The 22,953-nt window shown below is 45.5% G+C and overlaps 2 protein-coding genes across 4 annotated transcripts; both read left to right on the forward strand.

Moving 5' to 3' along the window:
• Positions 1 to 2,656: 2,656 nt before the first annotated feature.
• LOC107320484 (ovomucoid) lies at positions 2,657 to 8,283 on the forward strand. Its single transcript, XM_015876401.2, has 8 exons — positions 2,657 to 2,835; positions 3,750 to 3,769; positions 4,511 to 4,647; positions 5,211 to 5,268; positions 5,535 to 5,671; positions 6,424 to 6,490; positions 7,537 to 7,646; positions 8,102 to 8,283. The coding sequence occupies exons 1-8, from the start codon at positions 2,778 to 2,780 to the stop codon at positions 8,145 to 8,147; spliced, it is 633 nt and encodes a 210-aa protein (XP_015731887.2). The 5' UTR covers positions 2,657 to 2,777; the 3' UTR covers positions 8,148 to 8,283.
• Positions 8,284 to 10,615: 2,332 nt separating this feature from the next.
• On the forward strand, positions 10,616 to 20,936 carry LOC107320501 (ovomucoid-like). Of its 3 annotated transcripts, none has more exons than XM_015876422.3 (9): positions 10,616 to 11,011; positions 16,712 to 16,911; positions 17,403 to 17,425; positions 17,989 to 18,113; positions 18,354 to 18,399; positions 19,226 to 19,353; positions 19,477 to 19,525; positions 20,184 to 20,299; positions 20,758 to 20,936. In XM_015876422.3, the coding sequence occupies exons 2-9, from the start codon at positions 16,854 to 16,856 to the stop codon at positions 20,801 to 20,803; spliced, it is 591 nt and encodes a 196-aa protein (XP_015731908.2). In that variant the 5' UTR covers positions 10,616 to 11,011; positions 16,712 to 16,853; the 3' UTR covers positions 20,804 to 20,936. The 3 variants fall into 3 exon arrangements, 2 of the variants coding, with proteins under 2 accessions (XP_015731908.2, XP_015731907.2); XM_015876421.3 differs by lacking the exon at positions 10,616 to 11,011 and adding an exon at positions 15,664 to 15,935; XR_014935668.1 differs by lacking the exons at positions 10,616 to 11,011; positions 20,758 to 20,936 and adding an exon at positions 15,664 to 15,935 and having other exon boundaries at positions 19,226 to 19,360; positions 20,184 to 20,206.
• Positions 20,937 to 22,953: the final 2,017 nt, after the last annotated feature.

A 22,953-nucleotide genomic window follows, 5' to 3' on the forward strand; every position in this document is an offset into this window, starting at 1 on the left:
TGTAGCCCCACGAGGGAGCTGCAGATCCCTTCGCTCCCCTCTTCTCCAGGGTGAAGGTTGTATCCCCTACCCCTCCTTCCTGCCCTGTGCCCTGAGCAGCCCACTGGCCTCTGCTGGACTTGTGCCCATGTGTCAATGCCTGTCCTTGCAGTGGGGCCTGGAACATTTAATTCATCACCAGAGTAAGGTAGAACTGTGTCATCTTCCCCTGCAGGGTACAAAGTTCTGCACAGGGTCCTTTTGGTTCAGGAAAACATTCACTGGTGCTACCTGAAACAAACTCTATTTAATAAGTTCATAATCACATGGATATGTTTTCCTAGAGATATGTTTTAATCGCATCAGTGATTTTTATTTGCTTTGTTGCTTACTTCAAACAGTGCCTTCGGGCAGGAGGTGAGGGACAGGTCTGCCGTTGGCTCTGCAGTGATTTCTCTAGGCATGTAACTCAGGTGAGATAGTGGTCACTCTATGGCCGTAAGAAGGACAAAGATGGGAATTGCAGTTTGAGTTGCACTAAGAAGGCATTTCGGAGAGATTTGAGGCAGTTTCATGAAAGAGCTATGACTACCTAGTTTTGTTTTCCCCTTTTATAACAGAAATTTTAATCAAAATAATGTGACAAAGCCCAGGACTGTTTGGGAAAAGTGTAGTTAAATGTTTTGTAATTCATTTGTCAGTGTGTTACTAGCTAAGAAAAAAAAATCCTGTCTTCAGAATGGAGTCTTGCAGAGAATATGACATCAATATTAGTTTAGGAAAAACCACCACCAGGAACTGTAAAGGAAAATGTAAACCCAGAAATTCCTTGGGTAAGAGAGAAAGGCTGTTGTATGCTGGCCAAGTCCTGCCCTGGTGTCAGCCTGTCAACCCTCTGCAGTTCATGCAGTACCATGAAACGTGGCACTCTAAGATGTGACCCTGCCTTTGCTTACTCACAGATTTCTGCCCTTGTGCTGACTTCTGCACACAGGAGCATTTCCCTGTAGCCAAACAGCGATTAGCCATAAGCTGCACCTGACTTTGAGGATTAAGAGTTTGCAATTAAGTGGATTGCAGCAGGAGATCAGTGGCAGGGTTGAAGATGAAATCCTTTCTAGGGGCAGCTTAGGGCTGAGCAACCTGTCCCACAGCACGAGCCAAGCCAGCTGAGGGTTTTCCCATGCTGTTCACAGAGGCAGGGCCAGTTGGAACTGGAGCTGGAGGAGGTTATGCTGGGACTCTGCTCATTGTGCTGAGAATGGAGTGATTTTTAGGTGCTGTTCCTGTGGCTTGCACTGAGCAGCTCGAGGGAGATGGGTGCTCCCCAAGCAGTGCCAAAAACTCATGTTTGATGCAGAAAGATGGATGCGGACCTCCCTTCTGCTGTGCAGCCATGAGCTTATGAAGGCAATGAGCCCTCAGTGCAGCAGGAGCTGTAATGCACTCCTGTATATGCTAGGGAAAATCTCTGGTTCCCAGGGATGCATTCCACAAGACACATAAGGGCAATATATCTTGCGGCTCTGCCAAATCTTTCTGAAATATTCATGCACATTCCCTTAATTTATAGAAACAAATGCAGCAGGATAATTATTTCAATGCCTCCCCCTGAAGGAAACCCATATTTTCCATGTAGAAACGTAACCTATATACTCACAGCCGATGCTGCATCCTTCAGAACGTGCCAGTGCTCATCTCCCATGGCAAAATATTACAGGTATTCTCACCATGTTGGACCCGTGAAAGGATTCATGGCAAGAAACACAGGTTAAAGGTATGGCTGCAAAACGACTCATACCAAAACAGCAGAGCTCCAGACCTTCTTCTATCAAAGAGCTACCTTGGAGAGGGATGGTGTGAAGGCTGGAGGTGAGAGACAGAGCCTGTCCCAGTTTTCCTGTCTCTATTTTCTGCAAAGTCTGCAGGAGGAAAGGACAACTGTACTTTCAGGCATAGCTGGTGCCCTAATGTAAATAAGTTCCCCGAACTTCTGTGTCGTTTGTTCTTAAGATGCTTTGGCAGAACACTTGGAGTCAATTCGCTTAACTGTGACTAGGTCTGTAAATAAGTACTCCCTGCTGATAAGGTTCAAGTGACATTTTTAGTGGTAATTGACAGAATTTACCTTGCTTTCAAGTCTTCTACCAAGCTCTACTACACTTAAGCAGTGAAACCACCAAGAAATCCTTTCTTTTATCAAACTAGTGCTAAATACCATTAGCTTCGTAAGTTAGATACGGTGCTGCCAGCTTCACCTGGCAGTAGTTAATCAGTTCTGCTGGTAGCAAAGCCTCCCTGGCCTGTGCTCATACCTAGAGGTGAATATCCAAGAATGCAGAACTGCATGGGAAGCAGATCTGCAGGCACAATGGTCCTGAGCCTCAGCTGCTCCCTGCTGGGAGATGTGGATGCAGAAATAGGTGAAGGACCTGTCCCTTATCCCCCTCAGCATTCTGTGCTATTTAGGGTTCTACCAGAGTCCTTAAGAGGTTTCTTTTGTCCAAAAGGCTGTTTGTTTGGTTTGACCCCTAGGAGCATGTGACACTTGTCTCAAGCTATTAACCAAGTGTCCAGCCAAAATCAATTGCCTGGGAGACGCAGACCATTACCTGGGGGTCAGGACCTCAATAAATATTACCAGCCTCATTGTGCCGCTGACAGATTCAGCTGGCTGCTCTGTGTTCCAGTCCAACAGTTCAGACGCCGCGTTTGTATATATTTGCAGGCAGCTTTGGTGGGACCATCTCAGGAGCAGAGCACCAGCAGCCGCCTGCAGACCCGGGCAGCATCTCACCATGGCCATGGCAGGCGTCTTTCTGCTGTTCTCTTTTGCGCTTTGTGGCTTCCTCCCAGGTGAGTAACTCCCAGATTGCTGCAGAGGCTTTGTGCCTGCCAGTCCTGGTTCTCCTTAGCAGAACATGGTAGTGACCATTAGAGACAAAGCACCTGTGGAGGCTGCCTCGGTACGTTGGTATTAAACATATTACTGCTGTGCTGGGTGTCTGTTGGGTTCTGTGTTCCCAACACACTTCTGATGCTCTCAGCACTGTTAAACTGCTTGCGTTTGTTGCACAGTTATAGAAAATGGGTAAATGCTTGAAACGAGGTGGTCAGACCTCTAGGAACTAGTCAGGAAAATATTATCATGGCACAAACAAGCTCTGTGCAGGAACCTGGCAGCTTTCCTGCAATGCTTTAGCTGCTAATGGAGAAACAAGAGATGCAAACAAGCCAGGATCTGATGTTCTCCTTCTGTATTTACATCTCATGAAATTACAAAGTCAGAGACAAGTGTGGTTTATTTCTTACACTCAGCTTCTTTAAAATGTATATCCCTGACAACAGATGCTGTGTATGTTTGCTTATCCTGTATGTGACTATTTGCATTTGCATTTATCTGTATTGACTCAGGTTTCTTTTCAGATATGTGATAGATGTTTTCTAGGGACAAAACGGATGTGTAAATAGATAAGGAAGGAAAAGTTATTCATTTTTTCAATTAATAAATCTATCTCTTAGCTTTTTTTCTCTTTAAATACGGGGCTATTCAAGAAGGCGTTTCATCAGTCAGCAATAAGAAACTAAATTATGCTTATCATCATTAAAAAAGAAAATCATACATTGCTTACTTAGTTCAAGAATCGAATCAGTGGAAATCACTCCATTTGGTTCTTTGTGCTGGAATTTCATGTGTGCGTTTCAGCTCGCTGTGGTCTCATTGATCAGACTGCCTTTGTTTCACATATTTGTCCTTTTTTTCCCCCCAGATGCTGCCTTTGGGGTTGAGGTGAGTAAGAGAGTTCTCCCTGTCCTCCTTTTCTCTTTTCTCTCTCTCTCTCCTTTTTTTTTTCCCCCTCTGTCTTAATTAGTATCACTGTAATTAGATCCCACAGTGTAAAATGTTAAATTATGCAGTTCTGAGCTCTACATCTATGCCGCATGTAAGTAATGTAGCAGTGATATAAAACTGTTGGATGAATTAATTTCTGGCCAAGTCTGAACTGGTCTAAGCTTTAAGTTGATCATATGGTCTACAAAACAGTACAGTGGTTTGGGTTGGAAGGAACCTTTAAGATCATCCAGTTCCAGCCCCGCTGCTATAAGCAGGGACACCTCCCCCTAGACCATATTGCTCAAAGCCCCATCGATATGATCAGCTCTAGACTGATGGCTATATACTATAGCAATAAAAACTACCCCAAAGCAGCCTACTGAAAGAAGAAAGTACTGTGAATGCAGATTCCAAACACCAGGTTGTTAGACTTATTCTTTTGAAAAAACATGTTTGTATGTTGAGAATGAATGAGTTACAATGGAAGAACACCGGAGGGGCCAGCAAAATGGTGCCTGGGGGACATGATAGATCCCTGCTGGTTTATCATACAGGGAGTTGCATGGCTGTAACCCCGTTGCTCAGTCCCTTCCCACTTTATGGAGAGGAGGCTGGATCTGGTCACTGCCCTGTTGAAAATGAGAGATGTAACTACAAAATGTCCCTTTGTCCTGTTGCTGTGTGTTTCTTTGTCAGGTGGACTGCAGTAGGTTTCCCAACACCACAAACGAGGAAGGCAAAGATGAAGTGGTCTGCCCCGATGAACTCCGCCTCATCTGTGGTACCGATGGAGTCACTTACAACCACGAGTGCATGCTGTGTTTCTACAACAAGTGTGTACTGCAGAGAGCTCATCCTGCAAGAAGCAGCTGTGCTTAGGGCTCCTGACAGCACCCCTTTCCAACAAACACTGCTCTGTCACATGCCACTTATGTCAACTCTTTCAGAGCAAGCTTGAGTATCACTGCGTGACACTCGGTTGCCTAGACATCACTTTGGTTACTGTGTCTTTTTTGTTGATGTAATTTATTCAGGTTTTTCTCCTCTATCTCGGGGATGAGGCAGATGACAGCCCCTAGGGTATATTTCATCCCAGCAAAAAGGAGCAAAAGGATGGAGAGATGCTCCAGTTTGAATGGTCCAAAACAGTCATAAAGATTTCAGAGTCTTTAAATCCCTGCCAGCCACTCAGTGCTGACTGGCCAGGGAGCATGGCACTACCCTCTCCAATACAAATATATATATATGCCTGTATATATATAGATATAGCAAGATGATATAGCAAGATGATATAGCAAGATGATATAGCAAGACTCAGCCTCACTGCATTAGGTACGTATTACCACATAAGAAGAAGGCTTTGCTGATCTTCCTAATATCTGTTTTCCCCCTTTAGAGAATATGGAACCAATATCAGCAAAGAGCAAGATGGAGAATGCGGGGAAACTGTTCCTGTAAGTGAAACCAAGTTTATCCTTTGTGCAGTCAAAACTGCTTATTGACTTGTCCAATAAATAATGTAAATGCTGAGTAAGAGGGCATGTGAGATGTCAGAATCTTGTATTGATCATCTTCAGGTAAAGTTTCATCATGAGAAAACAAAAAAAGCATTTTTTTCCCTGCTGAGATGGCATCCTAGGAGGCCCAACTCATGCCCTCCCTTGGTCTACATGGTAACTGTAAGCCCTCACCAGTGCTTTGCTGTGTGCTCCTTCCACAGATGGACTGCAGCAGGTATCCCAACACAACAAGTGAAGATGGAAAAGTGACGATCCTCTGCACAAAGGACTTCAGCTTCGTCTGTGGTACTGATGGAGTCACCTATGACAATGAGTGTATGCTGTGTGCCCACAACGTGTAAGTACTGCACAGAGCTCCCTTGGCAGGAATGGGTCTTGTGCTCCTGGCAGCCACTCTTTGAACACTGGGATTTCCATTGAGGTTTTTTCTGTACGGCTCTTGGACTCTGTCCCTCCTCTTCCTGATAACCAGATGCTGTTTACCTTTGTGATTAGAAAGAGAACCGTCGCTTTGATCTTGAGAGAGAAGTAGAGAGCTGGGTGGGGACTTAAGAGAAGCACTCTGTCCTGTGTTAACTAAGTTAAAAGGGTCTGTGTGGCACACAGTGCCTTGCAGAGGACAGCAGCAAACCTCTGCTGCACCCATATTGTAAAACAGCCTAGCTCCTAGACCACGGCATCCTGTCACCTTTAGTCCTTTGCATCACACAATACTGCAGCACTCCGACGCATAACACCTGGTAACACCACCTCCCATAACACCTGATATGTTGAACCAGAGTGTCAATAGTATCTCTGTCTTCATGACCATCAGGTACCATCCTATGTATGGGTGGGGCAAGGACTCCGAGTCCCATGAAGTATGGAAGGGGTTTTGGAATGAGATGACTTCTGAGGTCACTTCCAACCCAAGTCATTTTATTACTCTATGAAAGCCAGGGGGTTGGGGGTGCTTGCAGGGCTGGTATCTTGAGCAGTGTGAGCACAAACTAGGCTGGGCATCTGCAGCTCATCAGCACTGCAGGGGTGTGGAGTTCAGCACAGCAGGGTGGAGGCACAGCTCTCTAACATGGATTTTTTTCCTTTCAGAGTGCAGGGGACCAGTGTTGGCAAGAAGCATGATGGTGAATGTAGGAAGGAACTTGCTGCAGTGAGTGTGAGTTTCACAGTGAAGAAGCAGGTCCTGGTCCCACTGATGTCGAAGGAAAAATGGCCGGCATCTGTAGTAGCCTCAGGAGCATCATTTGTGCCTCAGCACAGAGATATCACTTTCTACACACATAATACACATTAGCCACAGTAATGTCAGGAAGGGAAGAGGATGACTGTGCAGGAAGGGATCAGTAAAAGACCATAAGCAGAAATAACCCATGAGGGCACAACTGAGAATAAGAACTGAGAATAGAATCAGGGGCTCAGACCAATGGGCCATCAAACCCGTGAGGGTTCGATGCAGAGTCTACTTTTTAAGCATTCATAAGAATTGGAGGGAAGTGGGAGGGAGTAAGAGAGGGGTGAGTACGTACTGATCTTCCCAAACACGGTTCCAACCTACAGCTATGGACTTCAGCCAGCTGTAATTTCTGTGTAGCTGGTAAGCCTCAGTGGATTTCTCTCCCATGGAATTCTTCAGCCTCTTTCTAGTCCTGTATACGTGGTAGTTGGTTTTTGTTTGTTTGTTTGGTTGGTTTTTGGTCTCTTTCTTTTTCCCCCCACTACAACATCTGTCAGCAAACATAGTACTCATCTCTCAAACAAAAAAATCCTATTCTCCAAGTACCCAGAGAAAGCTGAGTTTTGCTTTAAGCCTGTGGGAGAGATGCTGGATCACTATGAAAGTATCATTGCTGCCTCTTCTCCAGACACCAATGTTTTTTCCATTTAATTTCCTGAACAGGTCACGAACACGGTGCAACATGATTGTAAGCACAGCACATTCACGGAGCGAGCTGCTGCTGCAGCTCAGAAATGCAGCAGTCAGATTGTGATATGCATCTCTTACACAGGAAATTATGCTCTATTTTTATTTTATTAAATCTAGCATAGGAGTAAGGACATCCAGTTTATATCAGATCGTGCGAGGAAGTTAATTATTTTTAGTTAGATCATTATCATCGGCACTGCAGCTGTAGCTGAGGGGGGTTGAAGCTCTTCAGCTATCGACTCCTTCATATCCTCCACATTACAATTCTGTTTTTGCAGGTTGACTGCAGTGAGTACCCTAAGCCTGCCTGCCCGAAGGATTACAGACCTGTCTGTGGCTCCGACAACAAAACATATGGCAACAAGTGCAACTTCTGCAATGCAGTCGTGTACGTACAGCTCTGGTTGCATTCACGTTGTCGGCTGCCTCCTACAGGCACCAGCTTGCACAGTTCCTGCTTTCGTTGCTGATTGCTGACCAGGATTTGGGGGCAGAAAAGAACATCAGGCATCACACCAGCCATTCCTTTTATTTTTCACCAGAGCACGTCTGGTTTGTTAGGATGGATGTTTTGAACACCATTAACCTTAAGGGAAGTTTTCTTTGCTTGCTGCGAAGAAAATCAGATTTGGTGTTTCATTATAGTTCCCCCAAAAATATTTTTCAGAAGGGGTTAGATGATTTCACTCATCTCTTAATGATCAGGTAGCTGAGGAGGTGCTGAATCTGCCAGTTCTTGGGCTCTGGGCAGGATCCCATCTCCTGCCTTCTGTAGTACGGAGCACAGCAGGCAGGGCTCTGTAGCTCTGCGTCTAACCCACTTCTTCCTCTCCTCCCTTTCAGGGAAAGCAATGGGACTCTCACTTTAAACCATTTTGGAAAATGCTGAATATCAGTGCTGAGAGAATTCACCACAGGATCCCCACTGGCAAATCCCAGCGAGAGGTCTCACCTCGGTTCATCTTGCACTCTGGGGAGCTCAGCTCACTCCTGATTTTCTTTCTCAATAAACTAAATCAGCAACACTTCTTTGTCTTGTTTAATGCTCTGTCTCATGCAGTGTTTTCTTCTGATTTGTTGGACGGTGATACCAGACTCAATATGTTCCATGCTCGTGGCTCTGGGGTATAACAAGAACAACATCTTGCTCCCATCCCTGTCATAAAAGGCAGAAAATTAAATACAGATGCATAAACCTCGGCTGTGTGACTTTGCGCATAAATGATAGTCAGCCTCCATTAGTGTTCAGGGCCTTTTAGACAGCTGAAATACTGCTACAAACTGCTGATGCTGGCTGAATTCCCCTATGGTACATGCAGTGCAGTTTCCCTGTGCAGCATTAGGAGTGAAAGCAGCTCAGGGTGCGGTGGTGGCCAAACCCAGTGCTGATCCCATGGCCTCCCGTACATGGTCCATAGCCACAGGCACAGCTGCTACTGAGGTGCATGTTTTTCAGGCATGTAAGTGTGCCCTGCCTACATGTCTGGGTCTTCCAAATGATGTTGCAAGTTTTTTCTCATCGTGGAGTTGTCCTTTAGAGACCACCGAGTGTTTTAAGATGAATACCCTCCTAGGTCTGGTTCTGCCCTTGCCTACTGGACTTTTCTCATAGTAGTCCTTGCCAGCCCAAGTATCCAAGCAGTGTTTTGCAATCCAAGGACAAAGCATCCCTGTGCTTTTGAGAGTGTGACCTCTGTCATTGGCGCATTGTCCGTGAAATTTATTTTGCTTTTGTCCTTTGTTGGTGTATTGAACTGATGTTTTCTTGATCCACATGAGAGAAACTTTAATAAAAGTTATAAAAAATAATGCCTCCCTTAAGATCCCTTTTCCTTGATGGAATGAGATCATTCAAAAGAAGGATGTTTTGGTGGTAAAACAAAGGATTTATGCTGAGATGGGCAGATGGATGAAGCAGTGATTTCCAGTTTGGATTGAACTTTTCTGGGACCCAGGCTGTGGGCCTCATATCATTCTGTCATCATCAGGCTATCAGTCTGCTGCTGCAAATCTACCCCACAACACTAATGGCTTTTAGGGAAAATAGCAATTCTTAGTGCTTTGCAAATGCCCATAAAACTTCTTCCATTGCTTGTCCAGTTCCAGGACTCCCTTCAGCCTCTGGTCCCCCTCCTGCTCTCTCTCCCAGTTCAGAGTTTTCCTGGATTTACTATGATTTCATGAGGCATTATTAATAGGACAAGGGGAAATGATTCCAAACAGGAAGAGATTTAGACTGGATGTAAGACATTTTTACAAGGAGAGTGGTGAGGCCCTGACTCGTGTTGCCCAGAGAGGTGATGGTGCCCCATCCATGGAGACAGCCAAGGTCTAGAGAGGCTCTGAGCACTGATGGAGCAGTGGGTGTCTCTGTTCAGTGCAGGGAGTTGGACCAGATGGCCTTTAAAGATCCCTTCCAACTCAAACGCTTCAATGGTTCTGTGATTCATTGGGATGAAGCATGACAATTAAGACTTTCCACTCTGGAAGCCATTCATTTCAATATGACAGCATTTTGCCAGCAACACTCAGAAAGCACCGCATGCAGATAAGCACTGATAACATGGAGGAAATCCAGCAGCATTCTCTCTTCAGGTCTGTACAGTTGCCCTTTTGCCCACAGTAATTTTCCATGGTCCTTCAGCAGGCACCTGTCACACACTTCACTGGAAATAATGAAGCCAAGGGCATACTTCACACATTTAAACCTGCGATTGCTGTTGATGAAGAAGCATTCTTTGTGGATCACCTCTGTAAGTGCCATTAAGATTTACAACCCTGGAACTCTTGTTATTTCAATTAAGGGTGGATACACCAAATGTGAATGCACACAGCCATCAGCACAGGTTGCCATCCAAGGGCAGAAGGGCCACATTCCATGAACACGATGCACTTCTGCCCTTTGCTGCTGCCCAGGTGAGTGGCTGTGCTCCTGCTCCGTGCTTCATCGAGTGCCGGCTGTAAAAACACAACAAACATCCTCAGACTGGAAAGAGCTGTGTTCTACAAGGACTTATTTACTCCTAGAGAGATGGTGTTGAAAAGACTTGACATCAAAGACTATCACTTATGGGGTAATATTTTAGCAACAGAACTGAGTGGGTAAGAACAACTGTGGGAACAGCTCCGCGCTCAGTGCTAGTTTATGCATAATGAAAGCAGTGACATCTACGTGGTACCACCCGGCGACTCCGACATCCACTATTGAACCTCCGAAACACTGCAGAAACACAAATTATTTTACTGAATGGAAACGAACGCTTCTTGCAGTCATCCTGAACTGAGATGCAATTGGAGAGGCTGAGAGGCTGTGGCAGCCTTAGGGGAGTTACACCTCGCTGAGCCCTCCCGTTATTTGCTGTTGTGGAGCTGCATGCAGGAGCTGCCGCTGGTCCGTGCCAGCTCTGCGGCCCTGCTGCCCCAGCAACTTGCTTATCTCTGAGTACCTGTCCTTGCTCATCCTGTGAATCACAGAAAATTGCTTTCTGTTCCTCTCTTTCATTTCGCACATCCTTCTCCACCTGGGCTGTAAACCTCCTGAGAAAAAATGTAGTACGGAATCGATGTTGTAAACACTCAGCGTGGCACAACGTTTTGCCTGAAATTCCTTTTGTCTGAGAGTCATACACTTGAATTGAAAGTTGTTTATTCAGGACACGCACTCACGGATTTTAACACTAACGGAGGAGATGAATTGCATTTGTGTCACACTTCCTATTCCCTTCTTTCTTTCCAGATCCCGCTGCACTGAAGGTAAGGGACAGATCTTTCCATTTTTTTTTCTCCCCAAAGCAGTTCTTTCCTCAAAGCAGTTTCCATATAAATCATTACTAATCGCATTGTGATCAAGCTTTTGAAAGCCCTGAGTCATCCCACAGCCTGAGCAATATTTGCTACGGATATTACCCAGTGAAATGGCCATTTTCATCTGATCGTTTCGGGGAAAATAAATAAATAAGTAAATAAATAGTGCAGCATTCAGTTGGTGTCCAAGTTATTGTCACGGTTACTGCAGCAGCACTGAAGATGTTTACATGGGATTTACATCACTGGAGGCTGGAAGGGCACTGCAGGAATGTACTGCACTATTCCAGCCCCGTCTTTAAGCTCCTCTTTGACATCTGCTGATGGTCGGTGCTGGGGGAAGCCCAGGGCTGGGGGGGGTCTCCTGGCACTGCACTGCTGACAGATCTGCTGCTGAGGGTATTTTTGTGAGCACAAGGCTGCATCAATCTACAGGGCGACTGCAGTGCCTGCGCCGTACCCCGCAATTTCTGCTCTCAGGAGCACATCCCACACTGCGGGTCTGATGGCATAACATATGCCAGCAAATGTTTGTTCTTACAAGGCATTTCTGGGCGTATGAAAATAAATCTCTTTGCTAACTAAGTGGTGAACTTAAACTGTCTAATCAACCTCGGGGTCTGGTTGGAGATGTAAGGTTGCTTTGTTTGGTGTTCTCCTCTTCTCTTACTAGCAAGGGCAAAATTCTTTTTCAGCTGGGAGGGTTTACCAGGGATTCCTTTCCTTCAGGTATAAAGAAGTAACATTTAGCAGAGATCTTCATCTTCGCGTTAGGTAATTTGCTGAAGAGCTCGCTTCCAGCAAATACAGTCTATTTCCCACAGCCTATTTGTTCTTCTTTTAAATTAAGTCTTTATCATGCCTTTGAATGTTAGTAATAAGAGGAAATAGTTGGAATAGCTTTCCGAATGTTCTGTTTTGGTTATGTTCCTCTGTGATGTATCCTTAAGCAGAGGGAGGGATGCACAGCAGAAGCACAGAGGTTCTGTCTTTGAGGCCCTGAGTTCTTTCTCATTGTGTTCTCACCTTGCTGTGCTCTGAAGAGTGCTCACATCACAGTCCACTATGCTCCAGATCAGACAGGAGGACCATCCCTGGCTGTGTCCCCTAGAGCGGATGCTGCTCAAAGCCTTGTCCCAAACTCCTAATGAAGAAATCAGCCCTTCCAAAAGGCCATGAGATTCTGCTTGCTTCCAGATTTCCAAAAGAAAACCACTGCTGGGGATGGGACTCAGTGCAGTGTTCAGGGCATCCTGTTAAAACACTGTGTGATAGATAGATGGTCTGATAGAGATAGAACAAGGGGTAGTGGCTTTAAACTAAAAGAGGGAAGAATTAGGTGAGATGTTGGGGAGAAATTCTTTACTCAGACGTTGGTATGACATTGGCACTGCTGCCCAGAGCTGTGGGTGCCCCATCCCTAGACATGAGGCCAGGTTGGATGGTGCTCTGTGCAGCCTGATCTGGTGGGGAGCAGACAGCCCATGGCAATGGTTGGGGTAGATGGGCTTTAAGGCCCTTTCCAATCCAAACCATGTGATGATTCTATGATTCTCAGATATGCCTGCCTGCATCTGAGCTCACGGCGCTCACTGGGGGTGGGATACGGTACACTACGTGATGCTCAGAGGACCGCAGGCAGGAGCTGCCACAGCCGTTTATCACCTCACCCACCACTTAGCTGCTGCTTGTAGTTAATTACGTCAGCTGTCGCTTGTAGAGAATCCTTTGAGATTCTTGGGCCTCTGGAAATCTTGGTTGATGAAAGGAAGGGCTCAGAGTCATAGTGTTAATTTATTATTCATTAACACCAAAGTGCTGGCGGTGCGGTGTGCTGTACGGGCAGCGGGCGCACAGTCAAATAGTTAATGATCTTAAGTGACAATGTGTCACTTTGCAGAGAGCAGAGAGAGCAGCTCTCCTAAGGGAGACAGTTTCTTTCCAATTCTGCATCCGTTCAGTGCCAAACCCCTCTTTGGGATGAAAGTGAAGATGAGGAGGGCGATGAGGATGAGGAAGGCCTCAAGGAACCTTGCTGTCTTGTCGGAGACAAGTGATGAACCCATTTGCACTCAGGGCCCCAGCAGTCTTTAAAGGACATCTTGTTGGGGCCATGTCTTCTGCATAGCAAAACTCAGGTCATAGAGGGGAAAATGTGAGCAGATATAGGACAAATCTCCCATCCTGCCATGGAGCTGCACTGCTGAGGAGGTGGTGGAGAGCAGCATGGGACCCCAGCATTCCCACCACCCCTGCACCAGGCCCAGCTCCATGGCAGGATGGCAGGGAGGACAAGACTCTGTCACAAGCATCGCTGACAATTATCATGTTGTTGTTGCTGCTCAATAAAATCCTGACACAATACAACACAATATCCTCTCATCATTACTAATCTAACTCTCCCTCCAGGAAATTCCAGGCAGGAAACACTGTCTGCCTGCAGAGGTGCTTTATGGCACTGTTCTTTAGTGGTACCTCAGCTCTTTGTGTCATTATCTGGTGTCAGTGAATGTAGGAAATGCCATTCAATTACCCTGCAAACTGATTAACGCATTGCTTGCAGATATTTTATTCTGCTCTGTTTTATATCAGTTCTTCTGTTTTATGTACTTCTCTACTTGTTGCTGGCCAGATCACACCTCGGGCCAGTCTAGACCTTGCTGTTGATGCAGCTTTTCCCCAGGGCTTCATCAGCACTAATGGTTTGTCAGTGTGGGGAAAAATAAAATTATGCTTTAAATTAAAACCACCTGAAGATGCTGCTTTGGGGTCTGGCTGTGTCACAGCTATTGCAGTGATGGAGCTGAGGGATTGGGATGCGCTGGGCTGGATCTGCAGAGCTTTGCTATAAGCCAAATAATTCCAGACACCCTTCTTCCCTGAGATATCATCTGTGCTTAAGCAGCAGGAGATATGCAGGCAGCAATCAGATAGCTGAGCTGCAAGGAGAAATATCACAAGAGAGCTGCTTGGAGCAGGGGCTTTACTCGCTCTAAATTGAATTCCCATCCTCATAGGAGATCCAGTCCTGCCCCCGTGTGCATCTCTCCCGTAACAGCAATGTGTTTTGCTCCATCTTGCAGTGGGTCCAGAAGCAGGGAAAAGGAAATGTGTCTCGTGTTCATCCCTGCAGCTGCTCATAAAGCAGGGAAAATTAATGAAAATCTTTTTTAGGTCATGGTAGATTATGGATTTCTTTGAGATAGAGAATCTCAAGAGCTGAGGAGAAGATTCTGAGAGAAAAAGTACTGATATGGGATGGCATAAAGCTGAGATGGAAACTGGGGAGAATTTCCAGGGTTATTGGAAATTTACTTAAGCACAAGGGAATGCATGGTGTGTCTGCCAGTGTTTTCCCACTCACAGGGCTATAACCTTCTTGAATACAATTAGTATTTGGGAACTTGAAATATCTGAAGAGTTTTATTTCATCTTTTCAACGGATCTTACATCTGTAGAAAAGAAAGCCTAGAAATAATCCTGCACTCCAACTCACTTTACTGAACCACCATCATGAAACTCCAGCAACACACAGGGATATGGGCAGGTGTGTTCATCTTCCTCTTCCTATCTGCAACATGTGTATGGCATTTCCTGAAGCTCACTCCTCCAAATGAATTGAGACAGTTGTTTTTCATTCTTCCTAATGCCTGCGTCAACCCATCTGCTGATCAGCAATTATTTCTATCCCATTCCCTTCTGTTTCTTATTAATCAAGCTCTTTATGCAATCCCACGTAACACTTCGCCCAGCTGCCCTGCCCTAACAGCAACCAATTATCTCATCTTGTTTTATAGACCCTGTAGCGAGACTCTGCCCTTGTTCCTCTTCCTCTCCCTGCTGGAGCTCTTGGTGCAGGGATGGCTGGCTCTTCAGGTGTTCAGAGGTCTCCCAGAAGGAGCTTATTAATCAAGAACAGGTGCTGGCTGCACGGGCGGATGGCATAGTTCTCTACTGTATGCTAAAACTATACAAGAATAGGAGCTCAGCCTGGGAGAATAGAGAGAAGCAGCACAGGATTGGGGACCTGGGGCTGGGTGTGGGGCCATAGGGTTGAAGAAGGGAAAGGTTGTGCTCCTGTAGCTTCACTGCTGAAGCAGCAGTGCTGTCTCCTCAGAGAAGCTGTATGTGCCCCATCCCTGGCAGTGCTCAGAACCAGGTGGGATGGGACCCTGGGCAGCCTGAGCTGGTGGGAGCAGCCAGCCCATGTCAGGGGTTGGAATGGATTCGGGTTTAAGTTCCCCTCCAACCTAAGCCGTTCCTTGATCTCTGTTGATGGCTGGTGCAAGTTCTGAGGAAGCATCGCTTTCAGCTCTGGCATTCTCATCCCTGGGGAAAAATCAATATTAATGCTTCAGTGATTACTGCTTGCCTTCCAAATATGCTTCTGATCAGTTCAAGAAATCTGACAGTCACGTCGCTCATGATGCTAAGAATACAACAGAAACAGCTTTGAAAGGAACCCTTCAACTCTTGATATTTGTGAATGAGCTCCAAAGAACATTACTCATTTATTTTTCAGGAAAATGATTTCATTGACATGAACAGGCCAAAGCCTACAAGATCTATTTTGTGACTGCAGCTTCTTACGCTTTCAGCTTCACTTTTATGATTTATGTGCCCATGATAGGACTTGAACACCTCCCAGCATAATGGGGAAAAATGATTCTGATTTCCTATTTAAAACATAGGCTGCCTTTAAGCCACGTGTGTGGATCAGGCTCCTTCTAAAACACAAATGTGTTCCATCCCTCAGTTCTTTTTCATTTCAGCCTTCAATCAAAAATGAGTTTTATGAGATATTTGTTTTGCCACGTATCTGTGACAGAGTTGAAGCACTCAGTGAAACCTTCGTCCTTCGCTTGGCTGAAAGGTATGTTTTAGGGAACGTGATGCTCTAAATTTACTGTGGTGTAATAGAAGAGGGGATGTGTGGACTCACCTTCTGTTTGTTGTGTCTGCAATGGTTTTATGCGTTACCTAAGTACTAGGCAAGCCCTTTTCATCTGCACAGAACATGTCTTGCTTGCCAGTGAGATGAAACAACGTTCAGATTTAAGGTTTGTTTCTCTGATTGTTTCTTAATCAGGTTCACATTGATTGCTAACAGATGAATAATTCCTCTTTCTACGAAGACGTGTCTCTTAAACTTGTGAAGTGTTGGTAATGCTTTTCTGTTGTGATGACTGTTTCAGTTCCCTCAGTGGGAAATAAAGTGCAGCAGTAAAATACAAAGGAGACTGTGGAGATATTCATTGTGCCCTCAGCATCTCGAAAAGGCACTGCTGCCTGCCAAGCCCCAGACTTCACTTATGTAACAGCGGAGGGCATCTAATTCTGCTGTGCCATGAAAGTCTTCTGGAGCCCAAACACGGTGTAGTGTGTGTAACATGGCGTGCATGAGCTCAAACTCTTTCAACAAATCAGCTTTTTTGCTTTGCCAACTTCCATATGTAATTTCACAACATCCAGTATTGAGACAGTGCTGTTGTTTGGGCAGCATAAATCACTCACTGTACAGCAGGGTGCCTTTCTTAACAAGCTGGGTGTAGTTCACATTTTTGCCTAATTCCGCTGCGCATCTCTCTAACAAACAACTGTTCTTTAGGGCTCAGCTCAGTAATCAATACATTTTTTTTTGCTTTACAGTGCAAATAATGACTTTACCTGATGACTTCACAAGGTTAGGGAGATGGATGTATAAAGTCGGGAGTGTGAAGGCAGAGAAACATCTTTGCTGACCTCAGAAGCAACAGGTCTGCAAGAAACAGGCTGCACAGCCACCTCTGCCATGAAGGCAATGAGAGCTGCTGCCCTCCTTGGATTAGTGCTTCTCAGCTCCTTTCCTGGTAAGTTGTTTTTGTTACACTCTCTGCTTGTATCTCTACTCCTACTGAACTAAATGTGGTTCAGGATGCCTTTAGAATCCTAAAAGAGAGCTCAGCCTGCAGGAGAAGTGATGGTTTGGTAAAACATGAGCTCTTTTTTTAATGATCTTTATCCTTGCACAAATATTTACGTAACTCTAGCAGGATGCCTCTGTCTGACATCAGCTCATTATCCTCAGTAAGTCTCATAGCGCTTGAGAGAGAAAATTTATACCCTATTTCATCCTTAGTGAGTCGAAGTTTGTATTTTCACCAAGAATTGCTATTTTTTTTTTAATCATATGGTATCAGTTGCTTATTTGAACTGGATAAAATATTTAGGAAACAACTAATTCTCAGTGATTAAAAAAAATAAAGTATGTGATGACTCTGGAGGGAAATTGATAATTCCAGAGGAATTTTAATCAAGGACATTGAAACATTTTGTATTTTATCATCTCTGTCTTTTCCAGATATTGTTTCTGGTCAGCAATGGGTGAGTAGTGGATCTTCTGCGTCTTTTAGTTGTGGTTTCTATGAATAGATGAATAATTCATACTCATACCATATCCTAAAGGAGTCTTGAGGGAGAAGAAAAGGAAATAAAATAACAAAGGAAGAAGAAAAAGGGCCCCCAGGAATTAGATGACATTTTTCCCCCAGCAAATAAGAAAACATCTTTGTCAGAGAAAGATAACGTACCATCTTGGTGATAAGAGTTGGCAATTAATAATGCAGAGTGGGAGCTGGCATGGCACAGCGTGCCAGCAGAAAATCTGCGCAGTTTTTCACTAACTGCCTCCATATCTCCCCTACCTGATTCCCTAAGGACCCATCATTTTTGTCAGCCGTGCGTCTCTGCCTTGCCAAAAGGCTCAATAATGAAATTGCGCTCATGCATACTGTAAGGAACACTGTAATTTGTTCCCACTTCTTCACCATGGAGGGATGATGGAGAATAAAATGACCACCTGCAGCATGGCTATGCATGGAAAATGCAACGGGTGTGGGCAGACCCTTCCTTCCCATGCAGAACTGTCCCACTTGTGCTCTTTCCAGGCCTCCTGCAGTGAGTACCAGCTGTCAGGCAGCGGGAACCTCGCCTGTCCCAGGATATTCCAGCCCGTCTGTGGCACAGATAACATCACCTACCCCAACGAGTGCTCACTCTGCAGACAAATCCTGTGAGTACGGATCACCCATCGTGATGGCTCAGGTGGTGGACAAAAGCCTTTTGAATTGTGACTAATCACGGGTGGATTCGATTTTTTTCCTGTTTCTGTCTTCCCAGAGTGCAGGCTGAGCCTCTTCCTTGTCAAAACTCCTGAGTCTGATTAATTAGTGGGACTGGGAGTGGAGAAGCTTAATGAGTGAGGTGACTCCACGGCACCACCAGGTTAACCCTTCATCTCCTTCTCTCTTAGCCTGAGTGGAACGGTGGACAAGAAGCACGATGGGAGGTGTGTGAAGGTATGGTCCCAGCTCAGCCACTGTGTAGAGAGATGGCAGAATCCATCATGCATTTAAAATATATAGCTCCAATAGGTATTAATTTCATTTTGAACAATGCAAACCCATTTCAACGGTGAGTTTTGAGGCGTTATCTCATGTAGCACAGCTGACTTAAAACCAGAATCTTTTGATTTCAATAATGCTTTGGTGTTGTTGGAATGGTTCCCTATAGACTTAGAAGTTTGTTGAAATTAAGAAATCCCCAAGGAAGTCTGGATTTTGACTAAATCATAATTTTGTAACATTAAAAAAATAAAAAGGATTCCATCAGAACATGTACCCTGAGGTTTGTTTATCAATACATGGAGCTGCCACGAAGTGGAGAAGTGTCTCTATTTTTAGATTAGAAAGATAATGTAAAGAAACACTCCGGCTGTGCAATTTAACATAATGCTACAATTTTCACTTCAGTACACTCAGAGTAATGGCTGGAACACAGAGGTGAGCATCAGCTCCATTTTCAAGTGGAGCAGACATTTCACAGCAGCAGTTGTTGCCGTGTAGGGCATGTTAGGCACAGGCCTTGCTTGCTTGGTGGCATTTGGGGGTGGAAAGCCCCAAGATGACACCAACAAAACCCATTTTGTGAACCCATCCCCTCCAGGATCCTACTGGGCTCATGTCCTCTAAAGCAGATTTTCACTTGTCTGTGCTCCCTTGCCCACACTGTGTTGGGCTGGAAGCATACAGCCCCACTCACCATGAGTTTGGGGATGGGAGATACCTCTCACACCACGCGCTGTTGCATAGGGCTGAATAAAGTGTTGTTCTGTGGTTGTTTCAGGTTGATTGCACTGGCTACATGAGAAGAACTGGTAGGCTGGGGAAGGCCTGCATCCAGCAGTACAGCCCGATCTATGCCACCAACGGGGTCACCTACATCAACAAGTGCACCTTCTGCACAGCAGTGGCGTGAGTGGTGGGTCACAGCCTGGGTGTTGGGATCTGGGTGTTGGTGTTTGGAGCGTATTAAGGCTTCTGGAGTAGCTGTGCTGTGCTGCGTTGGTTCATTCTCAACTTCCTTTCTTTCCCAAGGAATGGAGAGGACATAGATGTGCTGCCCACTGATGGAAAATACCCTGAGGTAAAGCTCGAAAGTCTGCACTATGAACTGTTGTTATAATACGTTATACAACACAAATTGAATGAGTCAGAACTATGTAATAGCAGTGACTGCACTGTGCTGGTGTATTTGTCCTGGAAAAAAGGATTTGAGGAAAATAAGTATGCCAGGGTCAGAGAATGATGCACAAAACTCCTGACTCCAGCTTCAGCCTCACCTGCACAGCTCCTGACAGGGGTTGATGCTGAGAGCATCGTTCAGATGGTGGCTGTGCCTGAGGTGCTCACTTCTCCTGGTGAGCGTGGGGCTCATGCAGCATCAGCTGTCATTACTTGGGTGGGTGGACTTCATACTGTGCCATTTGAGACACAGTGCTTCTTGGCAGCCCCTCTTTGCTGGCTGCTGAACCATAGTAGAGCAGGCAGCGGACAGCCAGCTGGGGAGCACTGGTTTGGTTGTGTCACTGCTGCTGAGGGTATTTAGTAGATTTTTCCCTCTGACTTCTCGCTTTGTGCTCTGCTGGGCAAGCACATCAGAATTTGCAGAGTTGCTACAACAACGGGGGCCTGCATCTAAAAAAATGTATTTATGCTTTGCCGTGAAATAAATGTAAAGCACTCATGTAGGAAAATACAGCAGACAAAGGCTTCTCAATATGTTCTTGCTCCATTACCTACAGATTGACTGCAGTAACTTCAAGAGAACCGATCTCTACTGCACTGAAGAATACGTGCCCCATTGTGGCTCTGATGGTGTAACCTATGGGAACAAATGCTACTTCTGCATTGCAGTTTTGTAAGTACAGTGCTCCCCACACAGCCATGAAACCACTGCTGTGCTGGGGTACAAAGGCAGAAGCTGCCAGGGAGCCCTTGCTAAATCCATCCCCACCCCTATCCTGATCCCAGCACTCCCCCTGCTGTGCCCTCCCCCAGCATTGCAGATTTTTAACACAGGTGAGTCTTCTCCTCCCCTTGTCACTGAATTTAGATCCTCATTTGCAGGCTCATAGGCACTCATCACTGTGAGAGTAATTTGAATAGTAACTGTAGAAGGAGTATCCAAAATTACAGGGTTTGTCCCAGATCTCTTTAACATGACAAAACCTGTAACCTGGGGAATCAAGAGAGAGGTGAAGGAGTAACTGAACAGCACAGAGCATTGGCTCGTCCATGTGAAGTCAGCAGTGGCACCATCAGGGCTATAAAACCACCTTCCATGTCAGTGATGTTGGCCTCCTCCTTTCTCCGCAGGAAAAGTCATGGATCTCTGTCTCTCCAACACCTTGGAGAATGCTGAGTGCTGGAGCACAACTTTTACCCTCACTCATCTTTCACTTCCAAAGCCTGCAATTCCAACATGCTCTTCCCTGCTCTCTGCTGAACATCTCTTTCTGCCTTGACCCATCAGTAAATCAAAGCCAGCAACTCTCTTCACCGTGGTCTGGTGTGGTTTTTATTTATTTATTGTTATTATTATTTTTTCCAGGGCAGAGGTAAAAGTCTTCAGGCTTTTAGGCACTTATCTGTCAGGCAGGAGAAGTTTTGAAATAAACCACAATAAAGAGCAAAGTGCAACGCCCATCACACAAAAGCCTAAAGCCCTCATGAAAGTGCGTCACCCCATTCCAAACCATCAGAAGAGGAAACGTGTTGCTGTTAAATACTGCTGCTCTCCCCAGTTCTGTGTCTTACAGCACATCAATGGATTTGTTTAAAGAGTCAGGATGTGGCTTTGTAGAAGCAAAGAGTCTTAAGGGAAGCAGTCCTTTTGGGAGCATGGAGGAAACAAGGCTTTGATACACCTGAGCAATGGGCAAGTCTGGTGGCATGTTATAAAGAGGCTTATGGCAAAGGGAGGAGATTATCTCATAGGGAAGAAAATTAGGAACTGTTGCTTCCTTGAAGGGCGTATCCCTTGAGAGTGTGGTGATCAGCAGAAAATTGCAGCCAGCTGGGCAAGGCTGTAATGAGCCTAATGAGGACCAGAGGAGAAACTAGATTGGCTCAGGCTTCTTGGAGAAGAGATCTGAAAGGCTGCACTGTTTGAGGCAGAGGGAAGAGAAAGGATAGAAGGTGTGCTTGATAGCTCCAAGGTAGTTTCTATCAGCGATGAAAGGTGATGTGTGGATGATGCATGTGAGCATTCACAGTGATGTGCCATCTCTGCGGGTGAGTCAAGGAGTGAGTATGCAAACAACAGGCGAGAAGTCCCAAGTGCCTCCACTCAGGCCACCTTCCCCTTCCTTTCTCCACCTCCCATTCTCTCATTACGTAGGAAGACATTCAGCTGTTCAGGCTGATATTGAGGACAAAATCTGTGACTTCCAAGCTTTTCTCTGGCTTTATATCCTGAAATAGGCTGCATCTTGACCTAGAAATCTTATGGGTGCTTTCAACCAGAAGATGAGAAGCTGTCCTTTAATAGTGTGTCAGGGCAGTGCTCTGTCCTAGGAAGGTGGATACTACTTGGAAATGTTTGTTCTGTTAGCACAGGCATTATCAACCACAGTGTGCCTCTGTGCCTGCTGGTGAGAAAGGGCAAACTGGAGAGCTGCGAGGGTGCTACCTGATAATCTGCCTAGAAGGGAAAAGAATAGCCAAGAAATAGCATAAGCCACTACTGAACGTGAGCAGAGACCTGTAGTAAAGGACGCAGCTCAGCTGTAATGCCTTGTTGGTCAGGAGGCTTGTTGAATTAGAGCAGTAGAGTTTTGGTCAGAGCAGGAAGGTGGCTTCAATAGCAAGATTCTGTGGTTGGCTTCTTCCATGATGTGCCAGAGGAAGCCTGGTACCTGCTCTGGAGCAAAAAAAGGGCTTTGGAAAAGCTCAAAGAAGGGCTGATGTCTTGCAGGGAAAGGGAGGGCAAAAGGCAAGTGCAGAACATATGGCTGTGCAGACAAAAACTCCTCAGAAAATGGAAAAGGTTTTTATCAAGTAAGCCCAGAGATAGTGCAGGTAAATACTTGGCTAGGTATCAAAGAGGCTCTGACCAGCCATACCCATCCCTCTGTAAGGCAAATCCCAGGTGCCTTTGTCTTGTCCAGTCCTGCTCTGTTCCCATTTTTCTGAGAAGTCAGAGAGACAGAACTGCCCCACCTACAGCAGCAAGCAGCCCACATCATAGGTTATAAGAAGTGCAAAGAGGAGGGATAAGGATAATCACTACTTTGCTAATTTAGACTCTTCCTCTCAGCCTGCAAAGGACTGGTCCCTGTGGTACATTTTCTAAGGCTTTTCCCAGTCAGTTATAGCAAGTGAAACGTTTGGATAGATATAAAGAGCTGAGGTATTAGTGCTGGGGCGGCGAGCAGTGTCTGGAGCTAGAAAAGGCAAACAAGGAATTCAGTGAGTGGCAGAACTAAGCCTGATTTTGAATGGCGTTGCGGCTGACGAACTTGTAAATTATATGAGAGGCTGTGTTGAGAGCTCACCCTAATAGACATCTGA

This window comes from Coturnix japonica, chromosome 18, assembly GCF_054131305.1.
Source record: "Coturnix japonica strain WE chromosome 18, WE-NBRP24, whole genome shotgun sequence".
NCBI classification, from domain to species: domain Eukaryota; kingdom Metazoa; phylum Chordata; class Aves; order Galliformes; family Phasianidae; genus Coturnix; species Coturnix japonica.

Coding starts and splice junctions, on each gene's coding strand:
- LOC107320484 (XM_015876401.2), top strand. CDS start 2,778: ATGGCCATGGCAGGCGTCTTTCTGCTGTTCTCTTTTGCGCTTTGTGGC. Junction 3,770..4,510: donor ATGCTGCCTTTGGGGTTGAG/GTGAGTAAGAGA, acceptor TTTCTTTGTCAG/GTGGACTGCAGTAGGTTTCC. Junction 4,648..5,210: donor ATGCTGTGTTTCTACAACAA/GTGTGTACTGCA, acceptor TTCCCCCTTTAG/AGAATATGGAACCAATATCA.
- LOC107320501 (XM_015876422.3), top strand. CDS start 16,854: ATGAAGGCAATGAGAGCTGCTGCCCTCCTTGGATTAGTGCTTCTCAGC. Junction 18,114..18,353: donor TCACTCTGCAGACAAATCCT/GTGAGTACGGAT, acceptor CTTCTCTCTTAG/CCTGAGTGGAACGGTGGACA. Junction 19,354..19,476: donor ACCTTCTGCACAGCAGTGGC/GTGAGTGGTGGG, acceptor TTCTTTCCCAAG/GAATGGAGAGGACATAGATG.